The sequence below is a fragment of the Notothenia coriiceps genome, unplaced genomic scaffold (assembly GCF_000735185.1).
Source record: "Notothenia coriiceps isolate Sejong01 unplaced genomic scaffold, NC01 NC01_scaffold00021186, whole genome shotgun sequence".
NCBI lineage: Eukaryota > Metazoa > Chordata > Actinopteri > Perciformes > Nototheniidae > Notothenia > Notothenia coriiceps.
The window spans coordinates 60,722-85,988 of NW_011353887.1; the positions used below are offsets into that span (position 1 = coordinate 60,722).

The window sequence follows — 25,267 nt, forward strand, 5'->3', positions numbered from 1 at the left end:
TCGGTCCTATCGTTTTGGGTGCACAAAAAAACGACTACCCTTGAACCCAGGGGGAGCGTCACGCCCACGTCGCTCGGCAAAACCGACTGCGTCTCGTGGAATGAGCTCCCCATTGAAATCAGGACAGCAGATAGCTTACACATCTTCCGGCGCAGATTGAAAACTCATCTCTTTTAACTCCACTTCGAGCAATAAAATGAAAAACAGAAAGCAAAAAACAAAATAAAAAGCACTTGTATACTAACAAAGCACTTACATACTAACAAAAGACTGGCTTATCTAAAGCCAGTTGAGTAGCACTTCAAATGTTTTGGCTCTATGAAACCTGATGTACTTATATGATTCTGTTTTCTTCAAGTTTGTATCTTCTTGGTCGAATGCACTTATTGTATTGCTTGGATAAAAGCGTCAGCTAAATGTAATGTAATAAGGAAAAAAATATATATTAATATTATTGTTGTATGTTTTGTTTCTGACACAAAAATAAATAAATAAAAAAGATGCCTTTCGTTGTACGCGAGTAATTGTACTCTGTGCAAGGACAATACAGTTGAATCTAATCTAAAAACATTCACAGTTTTACCATGATAATATTGACAGGCTTCATTTGACATTAGAGTAAGTCGAGGTTAAGGTGGCATTTCATGGGTATATAAAAAGCAACTATGTATTAATTACTTGTCTCCAGGCCCTCAATTTTCCTCTTGAGCCCGACTGTCTCCTTCTCCCTCAGAGCCTCAGCTGAGCCGTTGGGTCGGGGGAGCAGGGGTCCAGGAGTGGGTGCAGGTCGATTATTGAAGTACATCGTCTTCAGAGCCTGGACAGAAACAGACAACAGTATGAACACATCATCAGATCATAGGTACGCATTACTTTGGCTGCAATGTCTAACATTTTTCATAATTAAGCTTGTTTGTATGACAATATTTTTTTCTCAATTAATCATTTGGGCTTTACAATGTCCAAATACCATCTACAAATGTATGTCTTTAAACGTTTTGACTTGACACTCCAACACCCAAAGGTATTAAGTTTAATATGATGTAAAACAAAGAGGAGAAAACCTACATATTTGAAAGGCTGACAACGTTTTTGCCATTTTTGCATAGAAAAAGGATTTTAGCCATTAATTGATTATCAAAATACTTAATGACGATTTTCTTTTTTAACACTCAAATGAAAAAACACTTGAAATGATCATCATGAATATTTAGGCTAAGATTTTTTATTTGTGTTCACAATTGACCACAGTTAACCCCTTACTCCAAAGATGTGGAAGTGAGAATACTGTCTTTGCTCTGCTTTGTTTACCTGTGTAGCTGTGGTCCTCGTGGCGGGGTTAAAGGTGAACAAGCCCTGAAGCAGCTCTAGTAAGTCATCTCCAGCTGCACTGAATATATGTTCCAGAGGTGTGCCAGGAAATATTTTGAAGGACACATAGTCTGGCAGACTAGTCACGCCCTGAGGACATAAATTACAAACAAATTACACAAGGATTCACATGCAAGTATAATAACACATCCTTCACTGGTAAAAACAGATACTAACAGGCCACGACTCCTCGGTAGCCGTGCCAAGAGCCTCAAAGATCTTAGTCAGCTGGTCGAGATCTGAGTCTCCAGCGAGGAACGGTATCTACAGCAAAGGAGACACAAAGAGACCTTAGCGGGGATACAGAAATAACAGCATGCTAATACCTGTATGAATATTTCTAAATGTGTGTTTTGTTTACCCGAAGGAGCAACTCTGCCAAGATGCATCCCACTGCCCACATGTCAACACCCACTCCGTACATCCTGGCACCAAACAGAAGCTCAGGGGCGCGGTACCACCTGGGAATAAGATCAACAAGTTAAAGTTTACAACTCTTAAAAACAGACATCCAATATGCTACTCTGCTAGTTAGAACAATATTCTGTCAATTCAAATACTTGGGAAACTTTGAGATAATGTAACAACGAGAAGAGGACAAGATTTCTGTATTTATTAGTATGTGTGCTGTAACATACGTCTCAACCAGTCACATATCTACTACTGACAGATATTTAACTCAATATAATCAAGCATATTTAATGTCTTAATGGATGTAGTTGAGCTACTGTGGGAGATTTCCAGTGGACACAAATACACAGGAGACTAGGCAAAGAAGTCCACGTTCTGCATTATTGATTGAACAAAATTGGCAAAAAGCACATACCTGGTGACGACTTGATGTGTGTAGACTCTGTTGGGGCTGCCGAACGCTTTGGCCAAACCAAAATCAGCCAACTTCAACACTCCGCTGCCATCTAGCAGCAGATTATTGGGCTTCAGATCCTGGACATACAAAGTAGCAGAATGTAAATGAATGTCTGTGTGTTTGCAAATATGTGTGTGTTTCCATACTAGTGCACTTACCCTGTGTAAGACCCAATGGTGGTGCATATACTCTAATCCCTGCAGAGTCATGAGGATGTAGGCTTTGATGTTGGCAGGAGTCAACACTAGGCTGGTGTCTTTGATGATTACCTAAAAACAAAAACAAAGAGGCTTATGAAAAGTCGGACATGTTATGATCAATAATCTTCATCCATTTCCATTACTTTCTGTATTTACATGTCTAAGCAGAGTATCGGAGTAAAAAAGACAATAAATAACTGGCAGATATCACTGGACACAGCTGCATGAAAACTAAATAGCCCAATATAGATTCAACCCTTTATCCAGAATCCAAAAACACTAATTTGAGTATCATGCGTCGTGATTTTATTGACAATTTAGTTGAAAAGGTATCACATATCTGTATTTGAAAAGCCCTTACAGCCAAATCTAACCATTTGGTCTAAAAATAGTCTTTCAGCACAGATAATCAGATGAGCATCATATTTCACGTCCCTGTCTGTCTGGAGCCACTAATGGCATCAATTCATTCTGAGGGCCAAGAGCCGAGTGTTATTGATTTTTTCTAAAGTGTATATATCTTGTTTTGCATCTTCCTATTAGAGCCTGATGTATTGGTGGTTGGCGCCCATCTGGAGCCTCGTATGCTAAAACAAAACCAGAGGAGGAAAATAAAAAAGCCTCGGTGACCGTGCAGAAGCACTTAATGGTTACATGAGAGCACTTACGCTGCCAATTGTCGTCGTCATGCTCATATTTTCTGTGCTACTCTGACCTCACAACTCTTCACAATTTTTCATTCTTTCGCTTATTTTTGCACTCTTGACATTTCACAACGTGGAAGTTGTACATAGTACTGAACAAATGACTGACACTTGCCACACACCTTTAAAATATATTAGTGGGGAAGAGAAAACACTTTGCTTTAAATGCTCTCTCCCTGATCTCTAATAAATGGAAGGTAATAAAGAATGAAATGTCAACCATGTGGTGGCCCACTAATGAAATGCAACATAATGTTCTTTTTACAACCATGAAAGAGAGATGTAAATTCCCATACAGTACATAGAACAAGAATAAGGATAATATACTTCTTCACAATATGATTTAATTAAAAAAATATATGCTGATTTCACTTAATGATTTAACATTGCATCATTTTGCAATGTGTTATTAAGGTGTATTAAATAATAGGCAGTTAGAGTCAATAAGTTGCCATTATATTTCCTGCCAAAAGTTATTCAGTGAATTTAGTTAAGTTCAAGTTATTTATTATGACACATTCAAGAAACACAATTTACGATGATCAATATATTAAAAGTTTCAGTAAACAACTCATTAGAGCTGCAGTGATCCACTGAGAAAAAATAAACAATTATTTTGATAATCAATTGATTGTTTAAGTAATTTTTCATTAAAAAAATTGCAGAAAATGCTGTTTCCAATTTCTTAAACATGGATATTTTTGATATTTTCTCTTTCCGATACACTAATAAATTATCTTTATGTTTTGACTGTCAGACAAAACAAGACATTTAAAGGGAAACTGAAAAACAAGGATTTACATTTCTTCACAATTTGTATATATTTGGACACTATTATAGTTACAGTGTAGATCAAAAAGTCTGTTGATAAATCTGGCAGATAATCTGTAGATGAATGGATAGTTAAAGTAATTAGTTAGGTGCAGCTCTGAAACACATTACATACATAAACTCAATGGGCTGTATTATATATGTATGGGACTGCATAATACTGTATCATGTGATGTTGGTCTACCTCTAGTAAGACACAGATGGACAGAAAGAGATGTTGTTAATGACATGATAAACCCTCCCACCTCCAGATCTGTTTCCATGAAATCAAACACCAGGCTGATGTTAGATTTGTGTCCGAAGGCATCCAGCAGCTAAAAACACACAGCAAATAAGGTGAATAGTTCAAATATAGAACGTACATTATTCCCCCCCTTACAAGAAACACCATTAACTTTTTTATTAGAATTCTGACATAATAAATGTTCACTCACCCCAATGATATTTGGATGATGCAGTTCCTGCAGCAGTTTGATCTCTCGAAGAGCAGTCCTATTAATACCTATTAATCAGAAATAAAAGTAATTAACAGGGTGAAGACAATGGGCAGCACTGAGAGTGTTAAATGTGTGCAGTCATCATTTACCATCTTTAGCCTCAGTTCTGTGGCCAACCTTAATCTGTCAGAAAAAACAACAACATAGTTTTAAACATCAGCATAGCATACACATGCTAACAAATGTCCAATTTTGAGCTTATTTATTGTACCTTTTTAATGGCAACTATGGAGTCGTTTGTTTTGTCCCTGGCTTTGTAAACTGTGGCGAACTGTTGAAGAGAGAAAGGGAGAAAACGGTAGAGAAAAGTGTTGTTTTTTCAACATCACTGCTGCTGTAGTGAACACAGTAGCGTGGAGCAGCAAGGCTTTGTTGACATTAACAACCGGCTAACGCTTGATGCTAACATGCTTTCCACACAACCAGATAGGATTGGAAGAGAGTGGACAGATTTCAAAACCGAATCCACTCATATCTGTTTCCACCTACCTGACCCTCTCCGAGGAAATCCAGTTTCTCGTATCGTTTGTTTCTGGATTTTGCTTCAAGCGCCATGATTCCTAACTGTCACTTTCATCAAGATCCACTTCCTGCTTTGTTAAAGGTCCGCGAGTTCTGTTTCCGGGTTAAATAACTTTTTATATTGAGCAACACCGCCACCTACCGGGTTAAATCATCACTACATCAAAATATAAAGCAGGTTTATGTGATTTGATGAGGTTTACAGGCAATATCTTTCGTGGCAATTTCTATTTTCTATTCTGTGAAACCATCGTTTTATGTATTAGATTATGAAGTCAGTTTGTACCCATACACTTTATGACTATTTATTTATCTTTGAACCACTACTTATAATTCAACTAAGCTATGGTGAAATAATCAGAATCAGAATACCTTTATTCGTCCCAAAGAGTGGACATTTACATTTGTTTGAGCCGAAAAGAGCCAAAGACAGCTAAATGTTAACTAGGAAGCATGCATAAACAAATAAAAAGATTTTAAAAAAAATAATAAAAAAATAATCATAATTTAACTTTTATCATTTTAATAATTTTAGTAGAGGGTCTATATAAAATAAGACTAAACATATCAACTACAAATAATGTATGCATCATTGTAAATTGGAGTATTGGTTATATCGTTTAGGGTTTCTATCTATAAATATGACTAAAACTACTAAGAATATAAAATTATTTGACAATAATACAGTGCCAGTTTTTTATACCATATTTCTATGAATAAAGGCATTCAAAATCTCAACTCAGATCCGTAACATTTCACAGATATGATGCAATATGCAGTACTGTTGTGTTCAAGACAGTTTGCCCCTTTTTTATCTTGCTTTTTTTTTGCAGTTTGACATTGGCCTCTCGAGAGGCTCTTCTGTCAGTTAGGAAGGTTTTGTGATCCATGCACCACTGAACACATCTCTACATCCCATCTCCATACACAATAGATACCCTCACATCCCACAGGATTAGGCATGGCTCCTCTCCTTTGACCCTCCCCGCCTCTCTCACACACACACACACACACACACGCACACACGCACGCACGCACGCATGCACACTTCCATTTTGTGGAAGGAGTGTGAAGGATCAGCATGCCTAATACACCCCTCAGTCTCATGCACATTCACATCCTGACAGCTCACAGATGTGACTGACAGGACTGTGTGTGCCCATGCAACCATGCAGAGAAGAGGGGAGAAGAGAAGAGGAGAGAAGAGACTCTAGCAGAGGTCTACATCTTTAATGGCATTGCATTATCAACCTTTAGGGATGCACAGGCAGCCTTAATGTGGAACATAACTGTCCAGTGGCGGACATAACTCAGACCCACTTACATCACTCCCTCTAAAACAAATGTGACATATTGATGTCCTCCTGTAATTCTGATGTGATTTGAGGGCATTCTTGTGCTCATTCCCCTCAGTCTCTCCCTCCGAGGCTGTGGATGAGGAGATCGGCAGCAGAGTTATGGAGGCGTAAGTGATTCTGGTGGCGTTTATACAGTTTGTCCCAGTAAATCTTTTGATAGTATGGAATACATTACACACTAACTCACTCTGGTTTTATGTCAAATTAGCAGATGGTGATGCTGTTGAGCTGTGTGTGTGTGTTCTTCTGTTTGACGGGCAGGAGGTTAGTGAAACCGCAGGGCTGTTTATCAAACTCATAGGAAGTGGGTGTTGTTGAGCGAGGACGTGCCGCACCACCACATCCTGCTGGAGGCAGCTTCAGATGGGACAGTGTTCACATGATGTACAGTAAACAACAAATATAGGACAGGTGTTTTTGTGTGTGTGTGTGTGTGTGTGTGTGTGTGTGTGTGTGTGTGTGTGTGTGTGTGTGTGTGTGTGTATTTGTGCGGTACTGTATGTGGCCACTTCATTCAACACTGCACAATGATTGTAAAGCACTGAATATTTGGCCGGTTGTCTTTGAAGGACAGAGAAGAAGAGGCTATTCAGGAGGTCCCTGAGGATTTTATATTGTTTTTACAGTTAATTTCCTCTTTGCATCACCCTGCCTAACACACGTTCTGTTAAACTGACAACTGATAATCAGATTTGTTTAAGCCACCAGCCACATACTATGCATTTCACAATAAAAAGCAGAAAACAAGATCTATATATATATCTGAATGAAGGGACAAATCCTAAAGAAGCCATATCAGGAAAACCTCACTTTTGTACTTGAGCACATACATTTTGGTATGTGTAGTTCCTACCAACACACAAACTGCAAAATAAGTACGTTTTTTGTTGGCTGCCAAAGTCAGAAAACATGGGATTCAATAAACCAATCAGATTTGGCACATGCATACTCATTAGAACATACTGAACATTTCCCCCATCTGGTTATTGCATTTAAAAACCGGAAGACTTTAGACTGCAGACGTACTGACCGTTGTTGTACACATACTTTAAAAAAACAGGCAACGATCTCTGTTGGAACTTGTCGGCAGGAAAGAAAAGTGTCAACAGTGCCAGCAGATACTCACCAAAGGCCAGACATTGTCAGCTTGGTGGGTCAGGGGTTTAAAACGCAACGTATCAGAGTACAGGTATTTATAGAGTATCGTAACATATTGTGTTTGTTGATATTGCATGTTAACATATTCTAGCAGGAACCCAAAATTGAAGTATGAACCGGATAGAAAAGAGCATGATATGGCCTATTTAGGGGGAAAACCCACTGTCAAAATCTTTAACTTGCTTTGATCAAATGTTATAAAAGATGTCCAACAATTTTGGCTATACATTAGACTTTCTCTTTCTGTTTTAGTTGGTCAATTTGCTCCATTTCACAATTGAGTCAATTCAAGCCTTTTGACCTTTAGTTATGAAATGCCATCTATTAGGTCATGACATCGGAAAGATAAGGTTTATACACAGTGAAAAGGAGAATGATTCAGCGTTTAGCAGTGCAGTATCAGACACCTGCTGTACGTTTTACTCATCAACTCTCAGGGGAAGTGGTGGTGCTGTCACAGGGAGTTTTCCTCTTTGTTTCTGTTTTTGACTCTCACATAAAGGCACACACACACAAACACACACGACTGCAGCTGTATCTGACCACACACGCACAGCTATAACACAACAGGATGTTGTAGGGTGGAAGTTTGAGGTGTGAATCTTAACACAAGCCCCGACAAACAATATCTGCTTCTGAGAACTAATTATTCATTATCCCTGTGTCTAATAGAAACAATTGCTTCCACTCTTAATCTGGTGCTTTTTTCTTATCTGAGTATGACATATAAAACCTATTGAACCTAAATGTAGGCTGTCTCTATTCTGACGGTGATTTACAGCAACCACTCACAGTCCCCAACATGAGTCACTTTACCCATTTCACGTTTATTCTTTCGATTGTCTGTAGTGACAGGAAAATAGGACAGCAGAAGGACACACAGAAGGACAACCATTATCTTCTTTGCTTAGATTGGTTTACAACCAACGCAGAGATTCATCAAATTGGTGCTGTCAGTCCTGGGCTGCATTGTTAGACGCCAAAACTGTCAGTTTGAATAAATATTAGGGTTGCATTTTTTTCCTTTTTTCACCATTGTCTTCTTCCAGCCTCTGAGGCATCAGCATACACCGGGGCTTGTGGAGGACTTCAAGATGAACCCACTTGATAGCTCGGCTCATACAGAGACAACATTATGATAATGTCCCTATAAGTAGCAGGGGGATGGGCGCAGTGTCATCTCTGCACATAGACAGGGCCAGCAGGGAGTCGGCAGTCAACTACATTTAGGGCTGTCTTTGTTGTTGTCTTAGCTCCCATCTGCGTTGTTGTTTTGTTCTGGTCTGCATTTCCGCTCAGACGTAGTTTTCACTCTCATTAGAAGAATCTCTCTCAGCTCCAAATGGAGAACAAAGTCTTCTGATAACTCTTTCTCTCCCTTTATTTGTGTGTGTCTAGCATTGTATATGCAAGTGTGACTGCATGTGCAAATGGGAGGTGGCCACTTTATAGACAGTACACTATGTGCTGCGGTTCTGGGTCCCTCCTTATTCTTTTTTTATTTGTCTTATTTGATTGTCAACATTCAGGAATTACATTTGGAGATTATATGTAGAGGTTGAATTAATGTGTCCCAGGACGGATTCAAAACCATGGTGGTGGGCTCACAGATCGCTCGCCTGGTACAGACCGCTATAGAAATGATGGGGGATAAAAACATCCACTTTTGATCCCACTCACATCCTCCACCAAGAGTTCTCCTCTTACCTGAGGAGATTCAGATTCAGGGTTTCCTAGAGCAGGCTGCAGTGCTACAAACACTCCTACCTATGTCCATTAAACTTCTCAACACTTAACGGTAATATATGTAAATGTTGGCCATGAGGTTTGTGCAATACGTCACCATTGTCAGTAGTTTTGTCTTTGTGTTGTATGTGCAAGCTGGGGGTGGTGGCGAAGTCCATAGGGACTTGGCTTGGCAACTGTAAGGTCACCAGTTCAAGTCCCGGCAAGACCAATGGCTGCCGAGGTGTGCCAGAGACTGGCGACCCCCTTTGTGAAACACTGTGCTAGTGGATTGTCAAAGAAAAAAATGTCTATGCAAACGTTATTATTAATAATAATAAAAAAAAAAAAAAAAAAAATTTTTAAATCCATTTTTTTTTTTAATTGTTTTTTTTTAAATTTTCCATTTTTATTTTGTAATCATCTCGCGACCCCCACCCGGGGTCTCGCGACCCCCACTTTGGGAACCCCTGCCCTACACTGCTCCCCGGGTGCCTTTCATAATGGCAGCCCACTGCTCCTAACACTAGGATGGGTCAAATGCAGAGAAAGCATTTCATTACATAGTGCCTGTACTGTGTAATGACAATAAAAGTGCAACAAAAAAAAAGCTGTGTATATGTAAAGTCGTGCGTTAATAAGTTAGTGTCTTTTATTTAGCACTATGTAGTATGTATGTTTTTTTTATCATCTGTTGAAAATCAGGATATAATCCAATGTCCTTGCAAGGACAATAAATGGTACCATATGGTATGGTATGGTACCTTAACGTGCTGTACCGTATCACATCGTATCGTATCATATCGCATTCTGCCATACCGTACCGTACCGTACGGACAATAAGTATATGGTGTGGTATACTATTGTATCGCACCTTACCGTACCATCGTATTGTACCATACTGTACCTTATTGTATCATTTACAGGTACACTGAATGTGTGTGATACAACTTAGGGCAGAAGGCTTTAAGAAGGTAAATGATGGAGAAGAGAAGGCCATTGTGGTTCATCAGAGTGTATCAGGAGCTGCAGATAGCAGCGGTAGTGTGTTATCCAAGAAGTAATTTGCTTCATTAACCCAGCCGGATCACTGAGGCCTCAGTAATCAACCCTGCCAAACGTCCCATTAACTTCTCACTCTATCAGCATGGCCCTTGCTCCTTCGGACACACACACACACACATACACAAATGCACTTTAGTAACACGAAAGCTGCAGCACACAAGACCGTGCTATCTATCAGACCCACAATTGCTTGTTCCTTGCACGCTTTCACTGTCTTACTCACGGTGAAGATCTATCCTCCTGCACACACACACACACACACACACACACACACACACACACACACACACACACACACACACACACACACACACACACACACACACACTTCCTCCCTCTCTGCTAACCCCATTACTTCTGTCAGTCCCAGGGGTCTCTCAGCACTGATGAACCCTCTGCTGCCCTGTGAGATTAGTGGACTCCCTGAGAAAAGCCCTTTATTGATTGAACGTGAGTCTCTGCTGCTCACAATGTCAGCTCAAGGTTAGCACGTTGACTCTCGCCCGCTCTCCTTCCCGGTGCAGTCAAGTGCTGTGCTTTGTTATGAATATCAGTGTGTTATTATTATTTAAGCTCTGCTGAATCCACTGCTAAGATTAGACAGTTAACCAATTATTGACATTCACCTTCAGAGTATCTCTTCTCTTGCTCTTTCAGTCCTTCTCTCCAGTAGCCCCTATTGCAACATTTGCCAAAGCATTTATTAATTGTTAAATCTTTTTTTCTTCCCTCTTCACATTCTTCATCTCAATCTCCTTTCTCCCCATTTTTTCTCCCCATCCATGAATCCACAGAGGAACTGTATCCACATGAAAGCTCCAGCGTTTGGTAAAGTGGTTTGAATGCGGTTCACTTTTATGTATAGCAAATCAGGCATTTACTTTGCATCCCACTTAAGGGAGTGAAGATCTTCCAGACAAAAAGGCAGGGAGAGATGAGGGAATGGGGGCAGCGCTCAGTCTGTAATAGAGAGTTAGATAAGTGGCTGGATTCGGGAAGACAGATTGATCTTTTTGTGTTGAACTTGATGAACATGAATGATGCACCAGATTTCCTGTAGCGGTGAATAGAGATGAAAGGATTATCTGGATATTTAGAATATTCAGGCAGGAACGTTGCCCTGCATTGCTGTCTCTTTCCTCCCCATCATAATTCAATATTTACAGTTTAAGCTGGAAACTGCTCCCTCTTGGCTGCCTGTATCTGGTATCCATGGCAACAGATTTTTGAGAACAGAGTGCCGTCTGTATGTCTCCGTGAGTGTGAGTGTGTGTGTGTGTGTGTGTGTGTGTGTGTGTGTTGTGTGTGTGTGTGTGTGTGTGTGTGTGTGTGTGTGTGTGTGTGTGTGTGTCTGTGTGTAATGTTTACTGATACTCTGCAATTGATTGGTTGTTGGGGAGCAGCTGTTGACCCCTCACTCTCAGGGGTCTCTTTGTATTCTTGCACACATCCCAAATCAATATAGACACACATGACAACACACACACACACACACACACACACACACACACACACACACACACACACACACACTTTTGTTATTCTATTTTTGTAAGGGCTTAAATGTATCTGAGAGTCAAATTCGATCTCTTAAATCCAAAAATGCAACATCGATATACAAATAAAACAAAATGTAAAAGAAGCCTAATCTTACTCGTCTTTTAAAAAGAACTGTAAACCTTATTTACAAAACAAAAATACCTTATTGTCAGATCGAGTCTGAAGTGTTTCTTGCATCACAGCAGCTCCTTTGCAACATCAACACGGAGAAATATGTGAGACAAGATACAAGGGAAAAGACATTTGACATAACATCACAATCACTGAAGAGAAACATGCTCAAGACCCTCTCACGTTAATTTGATCTGGGATTTAATTCTGCATTACATTTGAGGATTGACAGGTGCATAAAAGAATGCTTCAGTCTAACCTTACTACATTGCGGGACCCTGTATCTGCGATTTTATGATAACAATCTAATGTTCTATGTAGAGCTCAGCTAACCCTAAACCCAGTTTTAACTTGAGTTCTTTAATAAACATCTTTCCTGAACTATGCTGCCATTCAGTTTTTCTCTCTTCCTGGTCAAGACATTTGTTCCTTAAGAATATGGAATTAAAATGCACACATACAGTAATACAATGCTGGCCCCATGCCCATAAGTGAAGGAATGAGCAATAAGGATTGCTGTTGTTATGAGAACACTCCCAATGAAATAGACACTCTCAACACAATATATTCACACTTATATCAAAATGCCCAAATACAACACATTCGTGAATTAAATGAATGTGTCACCGGTGGGAAAGTGAAAAGCAAAAACACCCAATGATGGCATTGCAGATTTTTTTAATTCCACAGCTTTGAAACTGTGCTGAGTGTTTACGTGCTACTGAGCACACAATCACAAATACCACCCCGCATAATGAAATACCTCCTAGCGTGTGCCATGCACATGGTCACGCATGCACGCACGCACACACACAAACAAACACACACACACACACACACACACACACACACACACACACACACACACACACACACACACACACAGACACACGCCTGAGATGAGTAACAGCTAATAACTGTGGGGCACCAATGGAGAAAGGTCATCTGACATAATTTGCATTGCTTGTTAATGTTAAAGGATGTTTTCCATACAACGAAGGTCAAGGTTTGCATAGAGTCACTAAATAAACACAACTTCAGACAATGATGAATTAATGGAACAACTGTGGCCTGTTCAAGGTTGGTTGATGTGTTTTTTCCACCCTGCTGTAATTTGACATATAAAGGGGAAAGCCCCAGCACACACTCAACATACACACACCCTTTAATCTACCTTTATCATCAACACAACCCCACTCACACACCCACTGTTTCTTCCTCTGAAGCATTAGTTTGTTGTGGCAACTGATGTCTCACTGAACACACATGTTAAATCAGACTTAATTATACTCCACCTGTCAAATAACATCTCACAGGTCATGCCCAGTAGTTGTGGTTTATGGGCAAACCATGTTTCTATTAAGACAAGGGTGATAAACTTTATTTTTAGGTTAGCCCGCGGGTCTGTAAAATGTTTCATGTCAAAACTCCCCGAAGGATGTGTGAACAACGTCTGATAAGATTAAGTACTTAGTAATGATTGGCATGGCTGTCTGTTGTAGACGAGGACTATGGAAACACTGATCTTGTTCTTTTTCCGTATACTTTAAAATCCATTCATATTGAATTGAAGACAAGATACTGTCAGTGTTTCAAAACTATTTACAAGATAAATGTGTTATATGAAAGGCCTATTTGAGATCATTAAATTAACCAGTTGAGCCCCGAGCCCCTCAGGCTCGAAAATGACATTCCCAGAACAAATGTATTTTTGTATTTATTTATAGAAGGACCATGCATACAAAAACATTAATCTCAGCAAAGAGAAGAGATGCAATATGCCAGATTATAGCTAATAGCTCATTTCCATCTGTGGTCCTCAGACAGGTTCATAACAATCAATAAGCAAATAATAACATTGCATGATCTCTATAAAACCTGATTTAAGTACAGCTCAATAAATTAATACATAGTACACTTGAAATACACTTACATGATCTCGGTCACTCAAATAATTACAAAGCTTGATTTAAATACAGGTTACGAACATAATACTTAGTACACTTCAAATACACTTAAATAAAATATCTAAGATATAGAAAAAAAAACTCAGATTACAGTTTAATTAATGTTGGCATGACTGGTTGCTTAATATCATTTTTTTTTGCACCATAGGAACCATAGGAACCATAGGAAAACAAGTTAAAATCAGTACAGGTTTTAAGTTCAACTGGAAGAGTATTCCAGTGCTTGATGGCCGTAAACGAAAATGCTGATCGTCCAAAGGCAGTGCGCCTCAGAGGGAAGGTTAGATCTTCATTTGATGAAGATCTGGAGTTTCTGCAACTCTGCTCACGGCGAAACTGAAAAAAGCCCCTCAACGGTGGTGTTGTAGAATTGTGAATGATTCTGAATACCAATCGAACTCGGGAAAGTAGAACAAGACTATCAAAACTGAAAAGTTTGTATTTGGACAGTATATTGCAATGATGGTGTTGTAATGACTTTCTATCCATAACTTTTAAGGCTTGTTTATAAAGAACCTCAAGTGGTCTCATAGCAGTCTTAGTTGCTTGGGACCAGCAGGTTACACAGTAGTGAAAATGTGATAGTATCATGGCATGCAAAAAGGTTTTCGATGCTTCTATGGTTAATGAGTTCCTAATATGTTTAAATTTGAAAATGTTATATTTCAGCTTTCTAGTCATGCTTCTAATATGGCTTTCAAAAGTCAAATTGGCATCCAAGATCACTCCCAAGTATTTGACCTCATTGACGTTTTCAATTATTTTACCATTCACACGAAGCTGTGGATGCGTGGTTGTTTTTTTCTTATTCGTGAAATACATTGTCACTGTTTTGTTCGTGTTTAAAGTAAGACACGAGTCATTTAACCAATGAGCAACTTTGTGCAGCGTCGACGAGAGCTTAGAGGCAACCTGTTCAGCATCTTTCCCATGAGTGTAAACCACTGTGTCGTCAGCATACATCTGGACGTCCACATCCTCACAAACAGATGGGAGATCATTAATATATATGCTGAACAACAGCGGTCCAAGAATTGAGCCTTGTTGCACTCCGATTGAGCATGGCTTAGTTTCTGACAGTTTATCATTTATCCTATATTTTAAATCATGAATTGTGATTGTAATATTGGAAATCATTGAAATACCTCAAATGTAAGTCATAAAGCTTCATCCTCCCTCTTTCTGTTGTAGGATGTGAATGCAGAGAGCAGCCTGAAGTGGCCTGAGCTGTACCGGTCGGGACAGAGACAGGAGCTCTCCAGCCCTCTCATTCTCATCTCATCGCTCCTCTATGCTGTCTACTCTTCTCTCGTCTTCTTCTTCATCCCTTTTGGAGTTTTTCACAACACAGCTTATGACTTCCAGACCATGGCAGTGACTGTCGCCATGGCAGCAACGTTCACTGCCAACGTTGAGGTAATGATCAAATTTTGTATGGATGCAAGTGAACCACAGGAAGATTTAATCATAATTTAAAACATGTTATACAAAAATATATTGTGAAAACACAGGGGGAATGCTATAAAATATTATTATTGCTGCACAATCCACCATCTCTGCACCCTCAATGACATTACATATTATGTGAAATTGGATGTTTTTTAGTTCATATGCAATAAATACATCTTTCTCTACGGAGCTTTTTCTCCATTTTACATTTAAATGCAGTAAAACACAAGATGGTGTCTGTGTATTAAACATTATAAACTGAAACTAAATTACAAACAATTTGTTGTGCCTGACTAATATTGTCTTGTGAGTCTCATTTGATCAAATGTAGAAAAGAGAACTTAATTGATATATTTGTTCATTTAGAAATTATGGAATCTACTTTATTAACTTCAGCTGCAGTTGCCAAAATTGAATGATGAAATTGTGATGAATGATCAATTGCTTAGTCCTTGAACTCATGAGAAAACGAAGCTTTATTAAAAGTTGGTGTAGGCAACTTTGGAGAGAACAGGCAGAGTAGTTAGTAGCATACAAACAGCTTGTCCTTCAGGCCTACATGCAAAGCAACAAACACTTGAACACGCATTGCCAACTGCTGCTGGAAGACAATTTCGTGTGTGGTGCAGGAGCGCAGCTTATCATTGTCATCGCTTACTGTATCCAACCACCATAGATTATAGGCATACACATATTTGAAGCAGGCTGGGGAAGTTTCCAAATGTGGTGGTCATTAGAGAAATCTTACGGCTAGTTGGGGACTCTTTGGGAACAGAGCGTGAGGAGGAAGGCTGTATATCAAGATGGCAATATTTCTGTTTGTGTTTTTAGATTTCTCTGGTCACCAGATACTGGACCAGGTTGAACGTGGCAGCGGTGTGTGTCTCTGTGGTGATGTTCTTCATCTGTTCCAGGATCACCCACAGCACCAGTCTGTTTAAAGCTTCACCCGGGGACTATTTCTTTCTCGGTACACTTCTCCTCATCTCACCGCAAGCTTACTCCATTCATTTCTGTCGGTTGAGCGATGTTACTCCAAGCTGTGTTTTTTTGTTACACCCATTACAGCATGAACTTCTGCACTCTTGGGGTCAAATAATATAAAAACAATTGTTGGACAAAACATACATCCAAACACAGTTAAAAATGCTATTATAGTCAAAATGTTGATCTGATGATGTGTAACCACCCCTGTGAGCTGGTTTGATTGCTCTGTGTGTGCTTTTCATCAGGAGCGTCTAATAGGGCCTTCATTGATCCACTGGTGTGGCTCACAGCTCTGCTCACCACCTGGACGGCTGTTTTACCCTCAATGACCGCTCTGGCTATCAATGTCATCTTTAACATGCACGACAAACACAAGGTGAGACTGCACGAAAAGAAGAAATGTAATTTAGAAACAAGGATGCAATGCAAAAATTATCCAATTGATATGATGTCACAGCAATCAAGCTCCTGTACATGTCTTTTATTCATTCATATTTTTTATTCTAGTTTCTTGTGATTTATTTCTTAACAATATGGTATAAAATAAAGCGTTGAGACTAGTTTATAATTATGGTTATGTAATATTTTGCTCTGATTATTTGTATAGTTGTGTCGATCCTACTGTTTTTCAACAAGACAAGTTAACAGCAAGTTTAAAACGATATCTGCTTGACTTGAGGACCAACTCGATATGATTTAAATCTGATTCTCATTTTATGTTATTTTGGACCTGTAAGCGTGCTACCAATCTTAGCGTCTTTTATATGCGATGGGGTGAGTTGTTTGCCATTCGCCTAGGTATTGATTCCTTATAAACACAAAGCAGAAGCAGTTGTAAAGCTGATTAATGTCTCTCTCACCTGGCTGTGCTGCAGGTCCACAGCGCGTCCTCTCAGCCGGTGGAGCTGAGGTCGAGGTTGAGAAGAGGAGCTTCTCTCCGCCGCTCGTCGTACGCCCTCTCCCAGGGGGCCGGGCCCGGGCGCCTCATCTCTTCAGGAACCTGCATCCGCAGCACCGTGCCGACGGTGGATGAGCAGGTGACCGCAGATAATAACCCCACTGACTCACAGCTCCAGATCAACATGAAGAACAAGTGATGCACCAAATCATGCATGAATAATGACAATGGTACATTTAGGGGTTTTGATATGGGACAATATTGGATCATATACAGTTGCAAGAAAAAGTATGTGAACCCTTTGGAACTACCTGGATTTCTGCAAGAATTGGTCATAAAATGTGTTCTGATCTTCATCTAAGTCACAACAATAGACAAACACAGTCTGCTTAAGCTAAAACCACACAAACAATGATATGTTTTTATGTTTTTATTGAACACACCATGTAAACATTCACAGTGCAGGGTGGAAAAAGTATGTGAACCCTTGGATTTAATAACTGGTTGACCCTCCTTTGGCAGCAATAACCTCAACCAAACGTTTCCTATAGTTGCATATCAGACCTGCACAATGGTCAGGAGGAATTTTGGACCATTCCTCTTTACAAAACTGTTTCAGTTCAGCAATATTCTTGGGATGTCTGGTGTGAATCGCTCTCTTGAGGTCATGCCACANTAACCAATAGAGTATTAATAATAGAAGGCATGAAAAGAGTTGTAGTGAATTGAAATATTGTCACAAACCCCTTAACATAGGTGAGGATAACCAATAAAGCTCCCATTTGTATTGTATTGTAGTAAAGTAGTGTTAGTCAGCCCTTCAGCAACACACATTCAACATCAATTGCCTCATCGCACCATATTCACACGTTATATGTTTCGATCGCACCATTGTGTGTTGTGTGCTGTGTGTGTGTGTGGGTCGTGTGTGTGTTGTGGTGTGTCGTGGTTGTGTGGTTGTGGGTGCGTGTCCAACTGTTTTTTAGATTCCATAGAGACAGCAGCAGCAAGACATATCCAGACAAGCTGTGAGTGGTGTGTTGTGTGTCTCTGTTTACTGTGTTCCCTTTCCCCATCTATCAACTTCAAAGCTTTGACAGTATAGTGAGCTTTCCCACTACTCTGCTTGTCACTGCGTTACAACTCCAATTTGCGCACATCAGAAATGATAACACTTTGAGAGCTTGGGAGCGCTATTCTCTCGCGCAGGCAATTAGCTGAGCACCCTGCAGGTTTTGCTTGCGGTCTCAAGTCCACACTCAACAGACTGCTCGACAAAATATTTTGCCACGTGAGGACGCATTAACCTAAACAATCAGCCTGTGGTGCTGGCAATATGTCGCTTCACAGCTACAGAAGCTAAAGAACTCTCCAATGCGGGGGGGGAATATTCACCGATTACTATATAATCAGAAGAAACCTGATGAGAGATGTGTAGCTCGAAGTGTAATGGGGCGACTGTGGCTGTGAGGAAGTGTGGTCGACTTTCAACCAGAAGGTTGTGGGTTCGATCCCAGCCCATGCAGTCAACATGTCGATGTATCCTTGGGCAAGATACTTAACCCTGAGTTGCTCCCGATGGCATGGCCAACGGTGTGTGAATGTGTGTGAATGTTAGGTCCTAGAGTAAGGTACACTGCTCTGTATGAATGGGTGTGAATGGGTGAATGACATGTAGTATGTAAAGCGCTTTGAGGGGTCTTAAAGACTGGATAAAGCGCTATATAAGTACAGTCCATTTACCATTTCTGTTGAAGCCATTCTGTTGTTGATTTACTTCTGTGCTTTGGGTCGTTATCCTGTTTCATCACCCATCTTCTGTTGAGCTTCAATTGGTGGACAGATGGCCTTAAGTTCTCCAGCAAAATGTCTTGATAAACTTGAGAATTCATTTTTCCGTCGATGATGGCAATCTGTCCAGGCCCTGAGGCAGCAAAGCAGCCCCAAACCATGATGCTCCCTCCACCATACTTCACAGTTGAGATGAGGTTTTGATGTTGGTGTGCTGTGCCTTTTTTTCTCCACACATAACGTTGTGTGTTCCTTCCAAACAACTCATCTTTGGTTTCATCTGTCCACAGAATATTTTGGAACATCCAGGTGCTCTTTTGCAAACTTTAAACGTGCAGATCAGAACACATTTTATGACCAACTTATGCAGAAATCCAGGTAATTCCAAAGGGTTCACATACTTTTTCTTGCAACTGTATATTCTTAGAGCAACATATTATTGAAAAGATTGTGTTTTTCTACTTAAAACAGGCAACTCTGTAGAGCCTGCACTGATCTTTCGTAAAGCTATCATTTTGCAATAAAGTAAACAATTTAATATACAAAATACATGATGTACAATACGTTTTGTCTATTGTCTTTACTAGACAGTTTACCTCTGCATGAATATCTCCTCTTTGTTATTGTTGTGGTAAAAAATCTCATTTCCATCCGCGGGGGCCACAGGGGACTTCCTTTGAAGATCAAACCAAACACAATAAACCGACAGCACTGCTTTTGTTTTACAATTGTTTTTATTTGTTAATTTATTTCAAAACACGCAATTTTTACCCATATTATCCTTTTAAGTTTTTATTTTTCTGTAACAGTTATTACTCAGATTTTTTTCCTTCACAAAAGTCTCAACTAGAGTGAAACTAAAAGTCCTCCACAGGCTCTCCGGCTTCTGCAGTGGGAGGAGGGAAAAGAGGCTTTCTGACCAGACGTTGTGAGTGGGTTTATCCCTTGTTTCTGTGTGGGTGGAAGTGTGTGTGTGTGTGTGTGTGTGTGTGTGTGTGTGTGTGTGTGTGTGTGTGTGTGTGTGTGTATATGTATATGTGTGAGTTTAAGTGCAATAGGTGGAATGTCCTTGTTGCCGGTAAATCACAGGACCCGTACAGCTGAACATTGTCTAGGTTTGATAGCCAGATTGTCATACCTCTGATTTCATCTTTGGTTTCAGCAAACACTCTCAAAAGGCAGACTCACCCTCTCCAGCATGTGTCTGTTTGTGTGTCTGTCGCTCTGAGTGCAATATAAGCCACCGTCTCCAGACGACTTTGTAAACTTAAGTAAGTACAATGTAAGAGTCTTTGCATTGATTGTGGCCCTTCCTTGGCGCTGGGGACAAAGACAGTCGAACATTGTAGAACAATGGAGCCATGAGCGGGGAAGCTTGCAAACATCAACATGGACTCCATTTTGATGTTAATGGCAGTTTGGGGGCATTTATGTAAAGCTGTGTGACATCAGTGTGGTGGAATGGGGGTTATGGAGGTCAAAGTGTGAGGGGGAGTGTTGAAATGTCAAGGGGAGGGGTTGTACACTCTGACCCAGCAGCAACGATTAAGATTGGGGGGGTCAGGTGTTTGCATAGTTCTCTGTGCAAAAGCCACCAACCGGAGCCATTTGTATTCCTCGCGGCTGATTACATCATCATTAGATTAGCAGGAAGTCGTGGCGGGTGATGGAAGTGTGCCTCTGCACCACAGCTGTTGTTCTCTACTCCTGCAGTGCACTACATTGTGGCAGGAGGGTGAAAAGTGACAGGGGATGAGGAGGGAGTGAATTTCAAAATGTCTTATGAGTTTTGAGTTAGGTCAAGTTTGATGTGATGGAAGGTGGATGTTTTGCGGGTGCGATGGGGCAGTCGTTTGGCAGTCGGCCACTACAGCTCGTCAGGATTCAGAGAGCCTCTTTTCCCTTGGTTTCATTCTTCCGTCCTCCCCTTCCTCCTCCTCCCCACTGGCCTGCCCTCTCTCTACCTTTTTTCTTGTTTTGAAACTGATTGTCTTCTACCATCACAAAGACACTTGGTTCTGATTGATTAACAGGTAACAGAAGAGGGAGAGCACAGTGTGACTGGGGGTGTCTACATCAGTCCCATTGGCAACACTCGATCCCACGGTGAAACGACACACACATATGCTGTTTGACAGTAAATGCTGGGCGACATTTCGGGGTTGGATCATCAGTTGCCAAATGGTACTGCGGTTGGTTGGTTGGTTGGTTGGTTGGTCGGTCAGTCAGTAAGAAATGGTTTTCAAATTTTCGCATGACAAATATTGCAACCCATAGGAAAGGAACATAAAAAAGAAACACTTTGTCTTCCACATCAGTACAAATGAACACACATACACAGATTGAAGAAAAGCATGTAGACAGACATACAGGTTATTCAAGGCCGCTCGGGCCTGTGTGTGTCCCTCTGATTAACTCCAAGTAAACAGCCCGTCTTTGGAAAAGCAAGACACACATTTCAGGACCCGAGTGAGGACCACAAGCTGAGGAATGAAGATTGAATGCTATTGATTGGGAGGAGAGGAGTTTGACCTCCCCCAGCACACACTGCCCCCTACTGTCTGGATTTATATACATCAAAAAAACATGGGGAAAGGGTTGCAACAACACATGCACACAACCAGTGAATCCAACAGTGACGGAAATTCTAAAAACAAGGACCCCTCCAACGCCTAAAACCCAAATCCTCCCACCCCTTTTTTTTTGTTTTGATAACCAAAATATCACCCTCCCCTTCTCCACCCACTCCCAAGTCTTTCCATTCTCCTCCTCTCCCCACAAAATCACAGGTCATTCCTGTTGGTTTCTATACAGTTATACAATATCCATGCACAAAAGAAAAAAGCGCACCTTCTTTTCAATAGGAGGTGCTGGTTTTTAATATTCTAAGAACATCAGGAGCACTTGAACACACCCAGGAACCTTCAAAAGTAACTGTGAAATTGTTTTTTTTTCAGAGAAAAGACAAATTAAAGGCAGAAGAAAGCTAACAATGAGTAAAAGGTTATTCCTCCTTTGGTTTAACATCACATTTTTGGTAAAGACTTCAGCCCAAATCATATTTTTGTCCTTTTTTTTTTTTTCTTGGTTTTGTTATTTTCCTTTAAACATACCCGCCTTGGACAGAGCTTTTAACTAAACATCTAAGGTGAGTTGCGCTCTTGCTCCTCCCTCTCTATTCTAGCTTTCTCTTCTGTCTCTTCTTTTCTCATGTAACCCTTCACAGAAACATTCACAATGTCTTTTTCCTTTATGAAAAACAGTAAGTACATGCCGTAGCAAAAACAAACGAGAGAAACGTACGAGAAAAATGAGCAAACAAATAAAAAGGAATTTAACAGTATAAAGCTTCAAGTCACAAGTTCCAAAACTAACTATCATAGTATCATAGTTTCATAATCATTGTTATCATTAGCAGTATTATTTTCAATCTAAATTACATAAAGTTTACATGAAAGGTTTTTGAGGTATTTCAGAATTAATTGTCAACACATGCCTACCGGGTCTTAGTACTAGCCAGGGGGAGAGGTCGACTGGACAGACAGTGTGGAGGGAGGAGAGAGAATTTGTGTCTTTACACTGTCAGTGAGTCTTCCACACTTTTATAGTGCAGCCTCTGTGCTTGCACGCAGTGGAGAGAGACATTAAGTGGTAAGATTTACAAAAGAAAGCCCCGCGAGTGCTCAGAGCCTCGGCCTTTTTACCTTCCTCTTTCTCTGTTTCACAAAAATATCTCTGATGCGAGAAAGGTAAAGTGGCCGAGAATCTAATCACACCGGGCGGGAATAAAACAAACTAAAAACATGAAGGCTGTGAGCTACTAGAAGAAACACTAAGAAAGACTGACAGATTAAGGAGCAACATATACTTTTGTTTCAAATAAATAGTGTATAGAAAATGTTTTATAGACTTTCTACATGATAAAGTGCTTGTATTCTAGTGTATCAAGATGGAAAGTCAATATGGGAGAAAATGCTGACACAGCCCCCATTCTGTGTCCCCCTCTCTGGCCCCCCTTTTCTGTCCATCCAATTATGGGTGCGTAGTCTGAATGTGAGTGCATGTTTGTAAAAGGGTGTGCAGCTATATGCATGCACCCACATGGCTGTGTGTGTGTGTGTGTGTGTGTCCAGTGCAGTCCCACCCGTGGTTGAAGGGAAAAGGCACTCAACTCTGTCTGCATGGCGGCCACCTCCCCCACGTGGCACCATGCAGTCCGACTGCACTGTGTGTATGAATGTGTGTGTGTGTGTGTGTGAGATATCAGTCTGTAATATTTTTGGGTAAAGAGGGGGGGGGGCTTTTTTTTTTTTTTTGGTTTGTTTTCCCCCTAGGCAGTTTGGGACCGGTAGGCTGCAGTATCTTTGGTATTAGTGGCGGTTTCACAAACCACTCAGCTTAGTGAGGTAGCCACATTGGTTCTCACTACAAACACATGTCATTTTCTCAGCCTAATACCTAGAGCTGAATCTAGCTATTCACCTCTGCTCACTGAACTGTATACCACAAATCAATGTCAGCTCATCATCCTTTGGCGACGTCAACCCACTGCTTACAGCAACGTGAAGTTAGTCTCTCACTCAGCTCCTCTACAATGACCATCTTTTTTATCTAATCTGCACCGCAAATCTGACTACATTGTTGGAAATGCTACAGTTGCATCTTAAGACCATACAGATAACAATTGAGTCCCGAGCATTACCCCCACCCGCCCTCGGATAAAACAGCCGGGACATTTGGAGGTCATGATTTGTCCCCCTCCAGTTTGCCCCGTTCCTTGGGCTCAGCTTAAAGGGGGCTGAGAGTAACACAGTTCTGACACGAAATGCCAAAAGAGAGAGAGAGAGAGCGTCCGTCGTTTATTCGTCTCTTCAGCAGCTCCCTGTTTTTTCTTTTTCTCCTCTTTCTCACGTTAAATGTCTCCTTCGAGTCTATATTCACATAGAATGCAAAAAAAAGAAAAAACACGTCCTTCATCGGCCTCTGTCCTTGCATCCCTCCTTTTTTTATCCTTTTAAAAAGTCCTTCCTTTTTTGTTTTTGATTTAGCAACAAGGTGCCTTACTTATGCACAACAGAGCACAATAGTAACAAGACATAGAAACTTTGTGTCTATGGAACTAATTAAATACCCGCATCAATATAGAGAGGAAGAGAGAAAGAGAGGGGGGGCAATGGGGTTAGAGGGACAGAGGAGGTAGAGAACCAAAGATAGAATGAGAGATTTTTTTCTTCTGCTTCAAAATGTGTCCAGTTATGCTTTGGAGACATTTGTATTTGTAACACATACTGTATGTATGGTATCTTTGTCATTTGAGGTTTGGTTATTGTATGCCTTAACATCTGATTCTTTTTTTTTCTTTTTTTTACTAAAAAAGTATATTTTAATTCAGATAAAAGCTGATTGTTGGTTGCTATGGCCCACACCGCCCGTCATCAGTGGGGCGCACTGTAGCTGTGTGTGAACCCTAGTACCATATTCTCTGATTCGCATTAAGGCAGTAAGCATTGGCACTAATTATTGTAGCATTTTGACAGCTGAGTGTGGTGGTTAGCTTTGGGTTAGCTACTGATAACCCTTGTGTGGGAATAACCAGGAGATTTGGTTTGAGTCACATCTGTTGTGACCTTTTCTTTGCAAACAGATGGGATGGAAGAATGATTTGACAAATGAAGCCTCCCAAAAAAGAATGTAAAATTAAACCTCCGCTACACTTCGAATGTGTCGCTCTCAGTAAGCCTTTCTGTTACTTTTTACTCTGTTGTGATTTCTCCGATATTTTTGGATCTTGATTTGGATTGGCTAAATAATTCCCTGCCTTTGCTAAATCCCTGCGTTTCCAGCATTCAGTTGATCCATCCCCCTCCTCCGGCTTCACCAGTGCTGGTTGGATGAGGAACAACAATAGGATAATGGTTAGCTATTGATCTGCCTTCAAAGAGCTGCGAGGGCCTGAATGTGTTGTGCCATGACTTCCCCTCAGCATCTAGTGGCTTCTTCCCTCCCTCTCCTCCGCTCGGAGCCCCATCGCTCTGCTGGATGCAGGTGTCTGCTATCGGCAGCAGGGGGCACTGTTGCTCTGCAGAAACCGGGTTGATCTGGGAGGGAGATGTGCTGCTGCTGCTGCTATGAGGCCTTTGTGTCCCCATCTCCAGTGGGTTCCATGTGCTCCTCTTACATCCTGCTTTTCATATGCAGCTGTAAT

General features: G+C 40.6%; 2 protein-coding genes across 2 annotated transcripts in view; one reads left to right on the top strand and one right to left on the bottom strand.

The window, feature by feature from the left end:
• The window catches only part of cdk7 (cyclin-dependent kinase 7), a 15,103-nt gene extending 10,036 nt beyond the window's left edge, over window positions 1-5,067 (bottom strand). The window contains exons 1-11 of the mRNA XM_010780074.1: window positions 4,961-5,067; window positions 4,683-4,742; window positions 4,561-4,594; window positions 4,409-4,476; window positions 4,220-4,288; window positions 2,398-2,508; window positions 2,198-2,316; window positions 1,733-1,832; window positions 1,549-1,635; window positions 1,312-1,461; window positions 679-817 (exon numbers count right to left, since the gene is read on the bottom strand). Of these exons, the coding sequence (XP_010778376.1) occupies window positions 679-817; window positions 1,312-1,461; window positions 1,549-1,635; window positions 1,733-1,832; window positions 2,198-2,316; window positions 2,398-2,508; window positions 4,220-4,288; window positions 4,409-4,476; window positions 4,561-4,594; window positions 4,683-4,742; window positions 4,961-5,026 (1,003 nt within the window). The 5' untranslated portion in view covers window positions 5,027-5,067. The remainder of the gene's footprint in view (window positions 1-678; window positions 818-1,311; window positions 1,462-1,548; window positions 1,636-1,732; window positions 1,833-2,197; window positions 2,317-2,397; window positions 2,509-4,219; window positions 4,289-4,408; window positions 4,477-4,560; window positions 4,595-4,682; window positions 4,743-4,960) is intronic.
• Window positions 5,068-14,163: 9,096 nt separating this feature from the next.
• Window positions 14,164-17,470, top strand: LOC104953153 (probable phospholipid-transporting ATPase IM). The gene is made up of 5 exons (XM_010780078.1): window positions 14,164-14,217; window positions 15,129-15,353; window positions 16,218-16,356; window positions 16,619-16,749; window positions 17,249-17,470. The coding sequence occupies exons 1-5, from the start codon at window positions 14,164-14,166 to the stop codon at window positions 17,468-17,470; spliced, it is 771 nt and encodes a 256-aa protein (XP_010778380.1).
• Window positions 17,471-25,267: the final 7,797 nt, after the last annotated feature.

What these genes read in the sequence shown, in the direction of transcription:
- LOC104953153 (XM_010780078.1), top strand. Translation starts at nt 14,164, where the DNA reads ATGGCCGTAAACGAAAATGCTGATCGTCCAAAGGCAGTGCGCCTCAGA. An exon ending in CGTTCACTGCCAACGTTGAG is followed by an intron (nt 15,354 to 16,217) that starts GTAATGATCAAA and finishes TTGTGTTTTTAG; the next exon opens with ATTTCTCTGGTCACCAGATA. An exon ending in ACATGCACGACAAACACAAG is followed by an intron (nt 16,750 to 17,248) that starts GTGAGACTGCAC and finishes GCTGTGCTGCAG; the next exon opens with GTCCACAGCGCGTCCTCTCA.